General features: G+C 42.8%; 1 protein-coding gene across 6 annotated transcripts in view; it reads right to left on the minus strand.

Moving 5' to 3' along the window:
- WASF3 (WASP family member 3) overlaps positions 1–15,992 on the minus strand; it is a 52,639-nt gene that overhangs the window by 12,682 nt on the left and 23,965 nt on the right. For all 6 annotated transcript variants that reach the window (XM_061628516.1, XM_061628519.1, XM_061628518.1 and 3 more), the window contains 3 exons: positions 4,163–4,305; positions 3,195–3,329; positions 966–1,119 (listed from right to left, as the gene is read on the minus strand). In XM_061628516.1, coding sequence (XP_061484500.1) covers positions 966–1,119; positions 3,195–3,329; positions 4,163–4,295 — 422 coding nt within the window. In that variant the 5' untranslated portion in view covers positions 4,296–4,305. The remainder of the gene's footprint in view (positions 1–965; positions 1,120–3,194; positions 3,330–4,162; positions 4,306–15,992) is intronic.

Consider the following 15,992-nt stretch of genomic DNA (forward strand, 5'->3'; position numbering starts at 1 on the left):
AGCATAGCACTACCTTTGCAAAAGGTCTCAGGTGTTTGATCCCAAGAATCAAAAAAAAATTTTTTTTTAAAGAATACTCTTGGGAAACAGAGCTTTAATGTGAATATCTGCTGCCTGTCACCACAGCTGTAGGCAATTATTGGGCTAAATGGACTCATTCAGTTTTCTTATGTAGCTTTATAACAGTCAATTGAACTAGCCTAGGACTGGTCTTGGATTAATGATTTGAAGGCTATTGCCTATATAATATCAGACTCTGAAGAAAAACAAAATAGTGTAACTGAGTAAGAAAACTATTCAAATAAATATTTGTAGCTATGGTCAACTGTCACATCAGTCATTGTTACCCAGCAATGAAAACTGAAGGCCAAACTAGATGACACAGGTGTTCTCTGACAGGTATAAAAACCTTTCCCTTCATGAAGCGAAGCATATACTAGCTTGTGCAGCTGCCTTGTTAAAAACATGCAGGCACCAGAATTGTGCCTGTCTGGTTCTTGCTCCATGAATAGCAGCAGTTGAGGGTGTAAGGAAGGTTGTGAGAAGATTTGCACTACAGGAACTGTAAAGGGGAAAGAGTTAACCTCTTTTTTGTACTGTGGCCATCATACAAATCAGGTCCCCACAGCTGCTTTTGGAACAAGAAAAAAAAAAGATGTTGACGTTTCACGTCACAGAGCTCCCACGTCACATCTAGTCAGACACCAAGATGGGATGCAATAATCATGGATGAAAACTCACCTACTAATAGTTTTCAGTTATTACTTCGGCATATGTAGTTACCCTAATGTTGTCTACCATTTAAATACCAACCATACTGGAACTCCAAATTAAATTTAACCTGATAGCACCTTATTATTAGTTTTCTTTTGCATCATTACCATACACAAGAGTAAGAAGAAAAACATCATACCCTATTAAGGTGAACAAAAGCAGGCTAATTTATCCTGTTCCAGATACTGTACCTATATGAAGTAAGAATATTCAGTGGAGGTGGTTTGTCACTCTGATTATAAATATCAGCTACAGGATTGGGGATGCTGCTCTTTGAAACCACCTGCTGATCCTGTATTGTAGAACTTTTGAATGCTTTTTTCATGCTGATATCCTGTAATGACACTGTTGATAAAAAAACAAAATTAACTTTTCTTAATTCAATTGAGTCTGCTAGTTGCAATATCCAGGAAGTAAAATGAAAATATTGAACACATTTGATAAGAGGAAGAGGCAACTAGCAAAACTGATTAAATCCTTGTTCCTATATTGAATACATCATGTGCTGCACACATGATTTGTGTTGCAAGGTTCTTAACAAAACACAATTTGCTCCAAGACATATATGGTAATATTTCCCCAGCAATATTGGGTTAGTTTTGTTGATTGCAAAATGGTATACTAAGACCTAGACAAAATGTAGTTTAGGTAACTGATTATATGTAACATTATACATGCTGCCCTGGGCTCCTGCTGGGAGGAAGGGAGGTATATAAATGAAATAATAATAAATAAATATGTGTCTTGCAGCAATGTACATCAACATTCATATACAGCCATAATAGGCCAAACTTCTCTGATAGCAGATTCACCAAAACAAGATTACTTTTAGTGCTTTGACTACTTAATGCTTCTATGAGCATTTGAGACTGTTTTTTCCCCCAAAGCCCCAGAGTATTAGCAAAATACCAGTTATAAGGAAACCTAGGCGGCTCACGCTACATTTTATACACAGATACAGAAAAACCAAGTTAAAATTACATGCATATCATACCAGATTTATTTATATATATATATATCCCACGCTTCCTCCCAGCAGGAGCCCAGGGCGGCAAACAAAAGCACTAAAAACACTTTAAAACATCATAAAAACAGACTTTAAAATACATTAAAACAAAACATATTTAAAAACATTTTTTAAAAAGCTATCAAGACATCTTTAAAAAAGTTAAAAACATATTGTTTTAAAAAATGTGAACTTTTCCATTAGGGTAGATAACAAGTGGGTTTTTAAAGAAAGTTATACTAAGTGTCCCTTTAAAGTAACCTGGTTTAATTAATATGATATCTGAATGTGAGGCAAACATATTGCATTTTATATTAATGATTTATTATTAATATAACCCTCCTCAATCAATACCTGGATATTTGGGGAATTGAACTTGGGACTTCCTGCATGCAAAGCTGATGCTCTACCACTGAGCTGCAGCCCTTCTCCAAATATAATGGATTCATAAACTAGCTACAAATACAATGTAGTCATTAACTACAGTCAGTTACATAGGTAGGAGTGCGGCCACTCTAACCCCTTTCATACCTCCTTCTCTTCAACACATTCATTCTATGCGAGGAGGAGGGAACATTATCACACTGCTGGCCCTACACACATCATGCCCCACTGACTATCTCCAGCTGCCACACATAGGGCATCCTTTTCAAATCTTCAGCTCTACGTGTGGAAGTCATGGACACAGTTGGTATAATCCCATTTCCTCCACCATATTAAGAGCAAACACATTGTAGAAAAGTCCTGAAAGCGGTTACAGAAGGTACCTGAAACAGCTATTGTGAGGCAGCTGCTCTATATGATGTGATATGGGCCAATGAAATTGATCAACACCATTAATCTCCATGACACAACCACTGAATCCTAAGTAGTAGTTTAGTTCAATGAAATCAATGGGCTGTATCAGCACATAAGAGTCTAGACTACAATATTCTAAGAATCTGGTTACAAAATGTCAAAAGAAGAGTTTCTTTAACAACAGTTTTTCCTACAGCAGCTATTTATATCCATTACTCTTCTGGAATAAGAGGTCTGAGATGGGCATTGTTAATGTTCAGCAATTTTAATTTGCTATGACCTCATCAATCTACACTAAGTTAATAATGTATGAAATACAGTATATGCAAGCAACACATGCAATTAAAAATAGGACTCCTGCAAAGAGAGTGCATGGATTCTTAGCTGCAAATAGCAAGCAGTTCTAAAACATTTTCCTCTTTTTGTTCCCTCTTTTTTCTCCAAACAGCTTAGATTTCCCCCCAAAGCAGCTACCTTTCAAAAAACAAATCAAAACACCTAGATGAAATAACACTCAATGCCAACTCCAAAGGAAAAAGTTGTGATTCTTGTACAATTAATTACTGTGCTCTTGTCGATACCACTTCTGGTTCAATGCTCAAATGCAATTACCTACCTTCTTCCACAGTTGAATCCAGCTGGGTAACTTTGACAGCAAGGCAGTCAATTCTGTCTTGTAGAGAATTTGCCCTGATGTAGAAGTTGTTGGCCTCATTAAACAGCTCACCAAATATGTCTTCAGCATGCTTGCCTGTAGAGAAAAAAGACATCTCCCCAGATGTTGTAATTACTATGACACAACCTATTCACACATTTTTGCACCCTGAAGTAGTACAAGGTTTCTTCAGAGACAGTTAAAAGTTTTCACTATAATGCTGATGCTTTATGCCAGCTGTCAAGCATAGAACTCCCACATTTATCCAATTTGACTGAAGACTGTTTCCCCCCCCAACACAATCCTACAGTCAAGAATGCTGCACCTACCCACCTCAACACAGCCAGAGCAGCTCTAAACAGAGCTAGTCAACAGCTTTTGCTGCCTGTGGCAAAGGACAAGATGGCACTACCCCAATTGAATCTTACCCTGGCAACAGGATAGTGTTGTTCACATGTAGTGCACCTGAGGGCAGCAAACTAGTTTACAGGGCATATACACACCTGTGATATTCAACAGCGGGGAACGGTCAGAGGTTCAGGAGGAATGGGGGCTGCTGCCTCCAATAAATGAATATAAATATAATTTCATATTTATATATGAAATATAGTAAAGTAATGGCCTCACTATGCCTAATGGTAGGGACAGCCCTGGTTCCAAGTCTCTAGATACACAATGGGAAACAAACATCTGAAAAGAAGTGGTGGGTCCACATGGCCAAAAAAATCTGTAAATGCCTCCTCTGCTTTTCCTAGTCTTGTAACAGGTGTAAGGGGGAAAGAGAGAAGCACTGTGCAGAAAGCCATATAGGATATTAAGTCAAGAGGGGCAGCGCATCCATTTGACCAATTCTGAGTTTTCACATGCATGGATGCTAAAATTGTCACAGGCCGCTAAAAATCAGCTTTAAAAAAAATCCAGTGACTTACTTAGGCTGCTTAGTTGGCGTATAATAGCAGCAAGAGTACTATTGGTTACACATTCTAATTCACTAGTAATTCCCTCAGGCAGAGCTCCTCTGCAAAGATGCCGAGGTTCAATATTCCTTTTGACTAACGGCATGATTCAGTATCTGCCAAAAGAAATGAACAAAACGTTAGTCTCACACCCACCACATCCCCGATTTTTTAAAAAAATTAAGGCAGCAGCTGCCATTGTAGTATGAGAATATAAGAAGGATTAAATACTCATGCTGTCTGAATACTATTACTGGCATTAATGCTAAGCCATGGTTTGTTTAGCATAACCATGGTTTGTTTTATCATATGAACGCAGCCCAGTAGCTCAATTATGGTACATTTGTTCCCAGAGCTTGGAAAAGTTACTTTTTTGAACTACAACTCCCATCAGCCCAATCCAGTGGCCATGCTGGCTGGGGCTAATGGGAGTTGTAGTTCAAAAAAGTAACTTTTCCAAGCTCTGTTTGTTCCCAACATAAACCTCAACACGCATGGTTTGTTGTTGGCTTATGAAACTTTGCTTGTTCCAACCAGGGCTTGTCCATTTCATACAACCCGGACATGGTCTATACACCATGGCTTGCTTGCCTGCCCTATCTCAGATCCCCAGCAAACTACAGAGCTGCACAGCAAGACAGGCATGAAAATCAAACTGCTCTCAAGGCTACAAAGCTCTCACTGATGCTTTGCCTAAAGAAGAATTCGCTCCTAACTCTTTCTCTATCCCACTCCTCTATTAAACCCCCTCCCTCATCAAGCAGACAGCTTCACTTTGTAGCTAATGCTAAGGAGAGAAAAATTTAAAGCAACTGCAACCCAGCACTGTAAAAATGGGATTAATAGAAAAGCAGTTAAATGAACAGTATACAATAATACTCCAATTTACCTTATTAAATTGTAGCAACCATTTATAAGTTTGTTTTTTTAAAAAAATAAGCATACATAACAGTTAAAAGAAAAAGAAAAGCGAGCATCCACGAGATAAAACTGGCAAAGCTAAAAAAAACCTCCAAAAGGAGTACAATCCTTGGAGAAAACACACATTCATTCAGTGTGTTTTCATTCAGGAATATTAAATACTCAGAGTGCTTTTAACTGTTTTATTGTATGATTGCGCATCACCGTGAGACGTGTGCAAGGCAAATAGTAATAATAATACCCATAAGAAGACATGGTTATTTGCAATTTGCAACTCATGGTTCTAGAGTAATTAGGACCTCCTCTGCAAACACCCAAATTACAATCTACTTGCTGTCTTGAAGTCTCAGCTTCGTTTTCTCAAACCCAGGAACAATAATCCTGGACTTTAGTGACTGGTGTTTGTACATGTATTCTGCATATGATTTTAGAAGCGGGCTTGCGAGATCCATAGTATGGGGTTTAAGAAACTTGCTTCCCAAGCCTGCCATTTTCTGGCATGACCCACAGGATAAAAGACAGTTCAGTCAGTAGCAGAGACCCTCTGGTATGGCCCACAAATGCTTTTAACAAAGGCCTCCTCCTTGGCCAATGAGCATACCCAATCCTTGGCAACCTTGGATTCTCAGTCAACCTCCAAGAAAGCAGACAAAATTCTTGTCAGATGATGAGGCTGCAGTATTAATAGCTCTCTGGATCTCACCACATGTACTGGAAAGACTCTCACACCAGTTTTGGAAAAATGGGGACCTTGGAGAGGGGAGCAGGGGGTGTAGCATCTGACTCTGAGATGTGCCCAAGGGGCTACCACTGCAATGCCACCCAGTTCGGAGAAAAAAAGCCCTTAAAGCCTTAAAGAAATTCAGGAAAGTCACCATGAACAAGTGCTCAGGAAGAGATCCCAGGATTATGTCTTTTTAAGGTAACCATCCTTTTCAACAGGAGGAATGTGACTCTGGGCTGCATTGTGGACAAAGGGATCAGTGTTGCTGATCAGCATCAGTAGACCAAAATGAGCCACAGAGGCTATGTCCTGGTAAATATCTTCACTTTCATCAGGAACAGCTGGCTGGATGTGGAAGACTCTTTACTCATCCTGGGAACATCAGGGCAGGGACAGGTGCCCAATCTGCCAAGGCCACTGTGTTCAAACACTCTTCTTCCTTATGCTGCACCTCCTAATTCCCTCTCAAAGGTCCCCAGTAACAAGATGCCACATCATGGATCGCCACATCCTCAGTGTGAGAATCAGTTGTGCATCCTAGCTGCTCTATAGCTGTGCCAAGTAAGCAGAAGTTGCATGGAGTGATCATGTGGAGGTCTCAACTTGTAGAGCAGCTTCAGGGCATCCCAAGATCCATCACCAACCCATGATGCAAATACCAAAAATAGAAGACCAGTCTTCAGGCACTTCCACCCTCACTGTGTACCAAAGGCAACTGATATCTATCAAGGCAACTGCAGAATAAGGGATTCAGATCATTAGTAGAGGTACTACTAAAGTCATCCAAGGCTTCTGTGATGGCTTCCCATGAAAAGGAAAGTAGGGGGGTAGGATTGGATTCATTCCACATACACTTTTTGGCTCCTTGAGGGCCCCCAGACAGAATACCACAACCATAAGTGCTTCTACAGTATGGTCCTGCAGGCAACAAGGAATGCCGACGGAAGACTCATGGACATGGAAGAAACCATGACACTGCTATCTTTGGAACTTTCCCTTTCAGATATTTGAGGAGGGGCTTCCTTTCTGCCCTTGGCATTTGCCTTGCAACCTGGGCAGATGGTTCCCTACAAGTTCTCCAAGGATCAGCTTTGACAGGAATTTCACCTACTATCATAGCAGAGTAAGGCTACTAGTGAACAAGGCTCCAGGTCATTAAAAGTGAGGTGGTCACTGCTTTTAACCTTCCTTGACAAAGAGGTCCACCTTGTTGCCAGTGTCATCATGGTTTGCTGTACCCTCCACATCTAGCAGACAAGGGGAGAAATCTTGCTGGTAGAACACTCAACCAGCTCAGGTGAAGAGACGGATGCAATGTCTTCCTCAACCATTCAATTACCAGAAAGCAAATATAGGATTTATTTATGCCAAGGCCATCACAACATCCGAGCTTATTTGGGACCATTAACCCCACTTTTCCCAAGCTTCAAGTTACTACTGACTTGTGCCGTATACCTTTGCTCATGTCACTATTAGTCACTGGATTCATTCCCCATTCTGACCCTACTTGAGTATGCCTCCCTTCCCACACCATTCATTCTTTTCTATTCATTAACATGAGCTCCTGCTTGCTTTTACGTGATAGTCTCCTAATTCAGTAATCAATAAAGTTTAATCATTAAGTAAAATGTGTCTTCATTGGTATAAAAGGTGCAGCTGAGGTGTGAAGATGAAGGGTGATTTGGCTTTCTGAAAGTGCTTACTGACTACAGTTGAACCTCACTATAATAGCACACAGAACTGCAGATTCAGATATACCACAGGTATGATGATGTCCCCCAAGTAAAATGCTGTTTACAGAATGAAGCTTTCATTATAATATGGAAGCCTGATAACATGGGTATATCCTTTGTCTCCTGACCCCCGCATTACAGCAAGGTTCTATTGTATTAGAACTCCAAACAGAGGAGGTGCTTCATAGATAATTTCCTGGGGTATTGTGGCATGGGTTTAGGTGTTTTTCTATTAGAGGCTAAAAGGGAACTGCTTGGATACTTTGGTTATCGGTGACGGGAATCTTCTCTCTAAAATGGTATTGTTATTAGGCGGGGAGGGGGCGTGGCAGTCATCTATCGAGAGTCCTTGGTTTTTGCCAGACTCCCTCTCCATAGGACTCAATTCGTTGATTGTATGTACTGGAGGTTGGGCCCGAAGGGCAGTTTAGGGATCCTGCTAATGTACCGCCCACCCCGCTGCACAGCAGACTCCCTGGCCGAGGTGATGGAGGTGGTCTCGGCTGTACGGGCGTTGTCCCCAGAATTATTAGTGCTGGGTGACTTCAACGTGCATGCCGAGACTACTCTCATTGGAGCCCCTCGAGATTTCCTAGAAACCATGGCTTCTTGGGAACTGCACCTTAGTAGCAGTGGGCCCACCCATGTAGCCGGTCATGCTCTCGACCTTGTGTTTGTCCTGGAAGAGGAGAGAAGTGCTCTGAAGTTGGGGGTGGTGTATTCCACCCCTGTGTCATGGTCAGATCACTATCTGGTAAACATGGACTTCTCAATACCGCACCCCCTCCGCAGGGGCGAAGGACCTATTAGAATGGTCCGCCCCAGGCGCCTGATGGATCCGGATGGATTCCTAACTGCGCTAGGGGATTTGGAACCTGCTGAAGGTCACCCGGTCGAAACCCTGGTGAGGGAGTGGAATGATGGGATCACCAGGGCATTAGATCGGGTGGCTCCGAAACGTCCTCTCCCCCTGAATAGAACTCAGTTGGCACCGTGGTATACACCATGGCTGCGTACTCTGAGACAGGAGGTGAGACGACTAGAATGCCGGTGGCGGAAATCCCGCTCCAAAGATGCCCGGACACAGGTTAGAGCAGCAGTAGCTGCCTACCAAGTGGCAATAAAGGCAGGAAAGAAGGCTTTCTTTGCTGCCTCTATTGCGTCTGTGGAGTGCTGTCCCAGGAGGCTGTTCCAGGTGGTTCGAAGCCTGGTCGGTCCAGTTGCCCAGGAACCCTTGGAACAGTCAAAGGCCTCCTGTGGCATATTGGCAAAGCACTTCGCCAATAAAATCAAACACCTACGGAGCTCAATTCCGTGCGCCGTGGATACAGTAAGTGAACCAGAGTTGGCCAGTTGCGAGCTGGTAAGTTGGGATCGGTTTCGGCTTCTCCCTTCTGAGGATGTGGACAAGGTGCTTTCGACTGTGAAGCCTACCACTTGCCTAACTGATCCTTGCCCATCGTGGCTCCTTATGAGCTGCAGAGAGAAACTGGGCATGGGGATTAAAGCGGTGGTAAACGCATCCTTGCAAGACGGTGTGATGCCATCAGCTTTCAAGGAGGCAATTGTAAAGCCCATCTTAAAGAAGCCCCCCTTGGATCCCCAAGTCTTCAATAACTTTCGCCCAGTTTCGAACCTACCATCCTTGGGCAAGGTCATTGAGCGGGTGGTGGCCAACCAGTTGTCAACACACTTGGATGAAACGGATTACTTGGATCCATACCAATCGGGTTTCAGGACTGGTCACGGAACTGAAACAGCCTTGGTCGCTCTGGTAGATGATATGAGGAGGGCATTAGATAGGGGAGAATTCACCTTTCTTGTCCTCCTCGATCTCTCAGCGGCTTTTGATACTGTCGACCACAGTATCCTTTTACATCGCCTGGAGTGATTTGGAATTGGAGGCATTGTATTACAGTGGTTCCGTTCCTTTCTCTCTGATAGGTACCAACAGGTAGCATTGGGGGAGGAGGTTTCAGACCCTTGGCCTCTCAATTGTGGTGTGCCACAGGGCTCTATCCTCTCTCCCATGCTATTCAACATATATATGAAGCCGCTAGGGACAATCATTAGGAGATTTGGGCTGCAGTGTCACCAATATGCGGATGACACTCAGCTCTATCTCTCATTTAAATCTTCACCAGAGTTGGCTGTGGAGACCTTGTCCAAGTGCCTGGAATCTGTGAGTGGATGGATGGGAAGGAACAAGCTGAAGTTGAACCCCGATAAGACCGAGGTGCTACTTGTGGGGGACAAAAGAAGGTTGGGAGATGTTGACCTGAAGTTCAATGGGGTGAGTCTACCCCTGAAGGACCAGGTCCGCAGCCTCGGGGTTGTACTTGATTCCAGGCTGTCCATGGAAGCTCAGATTTCGGCAGTGAGCCGGACAGCCTGGTATCAACTACACCTCATACGAAGGCTGCAACCCTATCTTCCTGTTCATCAGCTCCCACTAGTGGTACACGCCCTGGTCACCTCTCGATTGGATTACTGTAATGCGCTCTACGTGGGGTTACCCTTGAAAACGGTCCGGAAACTACAACTCATACAAAACGTGGCGGCTCGACTACTTACGAACAGTCGCCGCCGGGATCACATCACACCAGTGTTGTTTGATCTACACTGGCTTCCAGTTGTTTTCCGGGCCCAATTCAAGGTGTTGGTATTAACCTTTAAATCCCTATACGGTCTCGGCCCAGTTTATCTAAGGGAGTGCCTTCAACGCCACCAATTATGCCGCCCAACACGATCAGCCACACAGGGCCTTCTCTCAATCCCGCCGACAAAAACAGCTAGATTGGCAGGAACTAGAGAGAGGGCATTCTCAGTGGCGGCCCCCACCTTCTGGAACTCCCTCCCACAAGATCTACGGCACGCCTCTTCCCTAAATGTATTCCGTAAAGCCTTAAAGACCTGGCTCTTTCAACAGGCCTTTGGGATTTCCGGGGAGGGTTAATTGCTATGACTGAAATGCCTCCTACCCTGTACTATTATTGTTCTTGCTGCTGTACTGTTTTTATATTGTATTATTGTATTTATTGAATTGTATTTTAATTGTTTACATGTACGTCACCTAGAGTGGCCTTTGGCCAGATAGGCGACACATAAATTAAATTTATTATTATTATTATTATCCCACCCTTCCTCCCAGTAGGAGCCCAGGGCGGCAAACAAAAACACTAAAAACATTATAACATCATAAAAACAGACATTAATATATATTAAAAATTAACATCTTTAAAAACATCTTTTTTAAAGAAAGCTTTAAAAACATCTTAAAAAGCAGTTCCAACACAGACACAGACCGGGATAAGTTCTCTACTTAAAAGGCTTGTTGAAATAGGAAGGTCTTCCGAAAAGATAACAGAGATCGTGCCTAATATTTAAGGGGTGGGATTTCAAAGAGTAGGTGGCAATATACTAAAGGTCCAATTCCTATGTTGTGTGTAAAGGACCTCCTGATAAGACCCTCTGCAAGAGACCCTCACCTGCACAGCATAGTGTTCTACTGGGTATATAAGGGGTAAGATGACCTTTCAGGTATCCTGGTCCGAAGCTGCACAGGGGTCTGTACACCAAAACCAGAACTTTGAACTTAGACTGGTAGCTAATAGGCATTCTTTTAGCAGTGGGGTGACATGCAATGGGGTGACTACTGCAATGCGCTTTATGTAGGGCTTCCGTTGAAAACAGCTCGGAAGCTTAAATTAGTGCAAAGGGCGGCAGCTAGGATGCTAACAGGAGCGGACTCACGAGCTCATACAACACCCCTTTTACAACAATTACACTGGCTGCCGGTTTGTTCCCGGGCACAGTTTAAGATCTTGTCCTTGACCTTTAAAGCTTTACATGGGTTGGGTCCTCGCTATTTGTCTGGTTGTATATCCCTTTATGAGCCTTCTCGGCCCTTAAGGTCTTCTGTTGAACCTCTTCTTGTGATTCCTTCAATTTCCCAAGCTCATTTGATGAGAACTAGAACTAAGGCTTTTTCCGTAATTGCTCCCCAACTCTGGAACTCTTTACCAGCAGAAGTACGGTTGTCTCCCTCTCTTATGATATTTCGTCATCAGGTTAAGATGTTTTTATTCCGTCAAGCATTTAATTTAAATGTTACATAGGATGTTTTTAACTTTTGATATATTTCGTTGACTATGTGTATTTTAATATTGTTGTTCTTATGCTAATTTTACTGTTCTTGATTGTTTATGTTCGCCGCTCTGAGTTCTTTGAAAATAGAGCGGGCTATAAATGTTTTAAATAAATAAATAAATAAATATTGGCGATATACCCTGCCCCAGTGAGCAGTCTCACCATCGCATTTTGCACCAGCTACAGCTTCTGGACCAACCTCAAGGGAAGCCCCACATAGAGCACATTACAGTAATCCAACCTGGAGGTTACCAGTGCAAGGACAACAGTGGTCAGGCTATCCCAGCCCAGAAACAGCTACAGTTGTCTTACCAACTGAAGCTGGTAAAAGGCACTCCTAGCCACTGAGGTCACCTGGGCCTCTGGTGACGAAGATGGATCCAGGAACATCCCCAGACTATTAACCTGCTCTTTCAAAGGGAGTACGACCCCATCCAAGGCAGCCAACTGACCAATTATTTGAAATTGGGAACCACCAACCCACAGCACCTCCATCTTGCTAGGATTCAGACTCAGTCTATTGGCCCTCATCCAGCCCAACACCAAGTCCAGGCACCAGTCCAGGGCTTGCACAACCTCTCCCAATTCAGATGTTACAGAGAAACAAGAGTTGGGTATCATCAGCGTACTGCTGACACCTCGCTTCAGATCTCCTGACGACCACTTCCCAAGGGCTTCATATGGATGTTAAACAGCATGGTTTGTTTATAATTTGTTACACAAACCATGGCTTAGCATGACATGCGAACCAGGCAAATGACTGCTTCTTAGAACATAAACTGATTTTGTGGCAGTCAGCTCTGTTTCTTAGACACATCTACAGGGTAATGGAATATTTGGCAGTATGAAGGATGGAGGAACAGACAAAGAGTCAGAGACTGCCCAAATGCTCACCATTACGGCATGTGCATGTCTACTTTGTCCTTCCATCATTCACAGCTTCCAACTTTCTATTCCATTAGATGTATGTATGCAAGCAGGCAGACACACATGCAGAAAGATCATGTACACTTCAGGATCAGTGAACTCTGTGCACTGTTCTTCCTCCAAGGTCCTCATCTGTGGAGAGTAGGCCACCAAGACAGGGTTGGTCATGAATAAGTTTTGTCCCCCTCCCCAAATGGAGTACTTTCTCCCTCACAGAAGTGAATTAGACACTTATGAGAGGAAGTAAAAATGGTGCACCAGTGGAGCAGAAGCTAGATCTATCCCAGTAACCTCAGTGTCACAGGTAGGGGCATGTCCCCCTCTTATTGTGACCCATAGAGCTCAATGGAAGCCATTGAGAATCAAGATAGCTTCTATATGTATACACAACCCCTTCACTGGGATAGTCTTGTGGTAGGTTTAATGTCATAGTTATGCTAGAATGCGACAGGATCCAGAAAGTATACATGAATCCTATTTAGTCACACTAGAGTCAGTGATGAACAACAAAAAGCAAAGAGAAAACAAGAACTGCTACAACTTCATTATCTTCTTCCAAGTTTCAGGCTATTTCAAACTGATCCTTCAAATAAAAATATCAAGTTTCAGAACAACAGCTGCATGTTAGGACACCTGTATCATCACAGCATGACAGACAAAATGAAAATAGAGAATAGGAGGCATGGATACATTCCACCACACAATGAATAATTCTAATTAATAACAACAGCATAGCTATTATTAGACTGGCCTCAAATTGCCTGTAATTTCAAAATTGAAGTAAATGGCAAGAAGTCAAATTAACAGCTGCTTCTACAATAGTTGTGTGCTGGAAAGGAACTGAGACCATCATGGTAAGGTCTGAGACAGGACAAAGAAAATCTGTTTAGCATCCTGCTATCAGGTGCTCAAGGAAACAGGGCTACAAACATTGCCAATGCCCAACACTAGTTACCATCTTTTTTACCTCTACTACATCCTAGAGGAGACTCAACCAGAGCAATCTACATTTCCCATTGCTGTCACTGAGGCTCAGCAGAGCAGCAGAGTTACTCACACATTCACAGTCTGGCCACTCATGGCAGTGTTGGAAAGTGGGGTAGGTGGATTGGGCCCGACCCTTGCACCAGGCTGGTGCAGTGATCAGGCCCTATGCTGGTCGGGGCCAGCTGTGAAAGCACCTCAGAATCCAGTGGATCTCAGGCTGGCTCAGCTGTGCCCCATAATGCCCTGTTTCAGGGACTTCCACTTGGCACTGCTGACAGGAGGATGGCTCAGCCAGAAGAAATGGATGGAGAGATGCTTCCACTCAATTCAGCCCTCCCGCACAGCCCAGCATAAGGGGGGTGGGTTTGTATTGAAGCCTAAACTGCCACACTAAATTCTCAGGAGGAAGCACAAGACAACTGTACAATATAAACCATAGTTCTCCAAAGACGAAGAATAGACTACAAACAGAGATTTTCATAGCAAAGAAGCCCCTAAATATTTTAAAATATATGTTTGGTAAACTAAGTACTGGATAGACATGTTCGGGAGTCATGCCAAGCTGCTTAGTCAAATTATTAATTATCCTACTTTCTTTTCAATTTATTTCTTACCTCTCATTTATTAGGACATCAGGAGGAAGTGTTAGAACAAAAGTCAATGCATTCAGCAAGAGCTAAATGGAACCCTCTAGGTTTAGTGGCAGTTGCTGGGGATGGGATAAGCAAGAAGGAAGGACTATTTCCTTTATGCCCTGCTAGCGGGCTTTCCAAAACATCTGGCTGGCTGCTGTGGGAAACAGATGTGGGACTAAATGAACTTCAGGTGTGATCCAGCAGTGCTGCTCCAATATGAATTCCTTTAGCTAGAATTGGCTTACATCCAGATATAATGTAATCACATTACCAAGTTCCTTTGATTTCAAATGGAATTTAGATCTGTGTAACATGCTTAGGATCAAGATGAGCATCTGCCACAGGGGTTTTGAATACCTAGTCCTTATTTAATGGAATACTTTTTAAATTAATCAAGACTATAGCCTTTCAAAGGCAGCTTAGAGTAATAATATACAATTCACCATCAATAAACTTTTGAAACATGCAAATCAATCCAAATTGCAACAAAACAGTCAATTTAAATAAGATTAATACAATAAGAACCTGTTTTTGCAAGTTCTATCTTTGTTACACCAGAACAGAAAATGGCTGCAGCATGGATAAGTTTACAGAAGTCAGCAGATTGGGTATATTTTAACAACATTTATGCACCAATTGATTGTAAGAAAACTTCTAAGCAGTTTAGTAACCTCCATTAGTTCTCTCACTGTCTCCACCACAGTGGACAGCATAAATTCTAGTCCCAGCAAAGTCATGGAGAAAGGGAATAATCCTCTGCGTTCAGCGAAGTTAGGGAAAATAAAATTGTCCCCCACCAGGCTATACAACAGAGTAGCAAGACAATACCACACCACCTATACTAGGTCTAAAATAACATTCTCAAGTAGAGCATTATTGGAGGCAGAGGGTGGTATCAAATGTTAGTCATACTCAGAGTAAGCTACCTGGCCCTTGACCTCGGCTCTCCTTGACACTTTCTAATACAGGTTGCTGTGCTCAAACTACCTATTTGGCTGCTATCCTGGCTTCTCCTCACTTTATGCTCACCATAGTATTTGCCACCCTGACTGAAATGCTTACACTCTTCCACGTCTTGGCTTGCAACTACCTTTGCCTCCAACCTGGCACTCCTGCAGGTGTGTCCCAGTGTTCCACCTGGCTCCAGTTCCAATCCTGCCAGGAGTCACAATTCAGCTCCTGTATACTTGGCTGCCTACATCCCAGCATGTACCATTTTCCACATTTCCATGGTAATGCATTTTAATATTAGTGCATCAAAGCCTCCTGACAATGATGGTCAATATTTATAAATGCTGCTGTTGTTATTGTTGTTATTATCATCATCATCATCAATGGTTAATAGTGCTGCTACAGCTAGATAAATTCAAGAGCAAAGACTTTCAAGTTCAACATTGTAAAACTTTGGCTTAGACTATTTGAATTCAGAGCTCTAATGAAAGTCCACAAATCAGCTCCTTTCGCACATAAAGCCAGTTCACAGGCCCTCTCTAAATACTGTGTACATTAGAAAATGTCGATGTGCCCTCACCATGCATGCAACATAATGTGCAACAAAGACTGTGCATATATCTGTGCACTTCCCCCCCCAAACTTCTGAGGAAAGATTGTACAAATAATTCACATATGCAGCTCATCTCACACTTTCCATTGTGGTAGACACTGTACATTGTGTTTGTTTACAGAAAGCCAGCCGTGTGATCTATGCCACCCTTCCCTAACTTGAT

This window comes from Rhineura floridana, chromosome 5 (genome assembly GCF_030035675.1).
Source record: "Rhineura floridana isolate rRhiFlo1 chromosome 5, rRhiFlo1.hap2, whole genome shotgun sequence".
Taxonomy (NCBI): domain Eukaryota; kingdom Metazoa; phylum Chordata; class Lepidosauria; order Squamata; family Rhineuridae; genus Rhineura; species Rhineura floridana.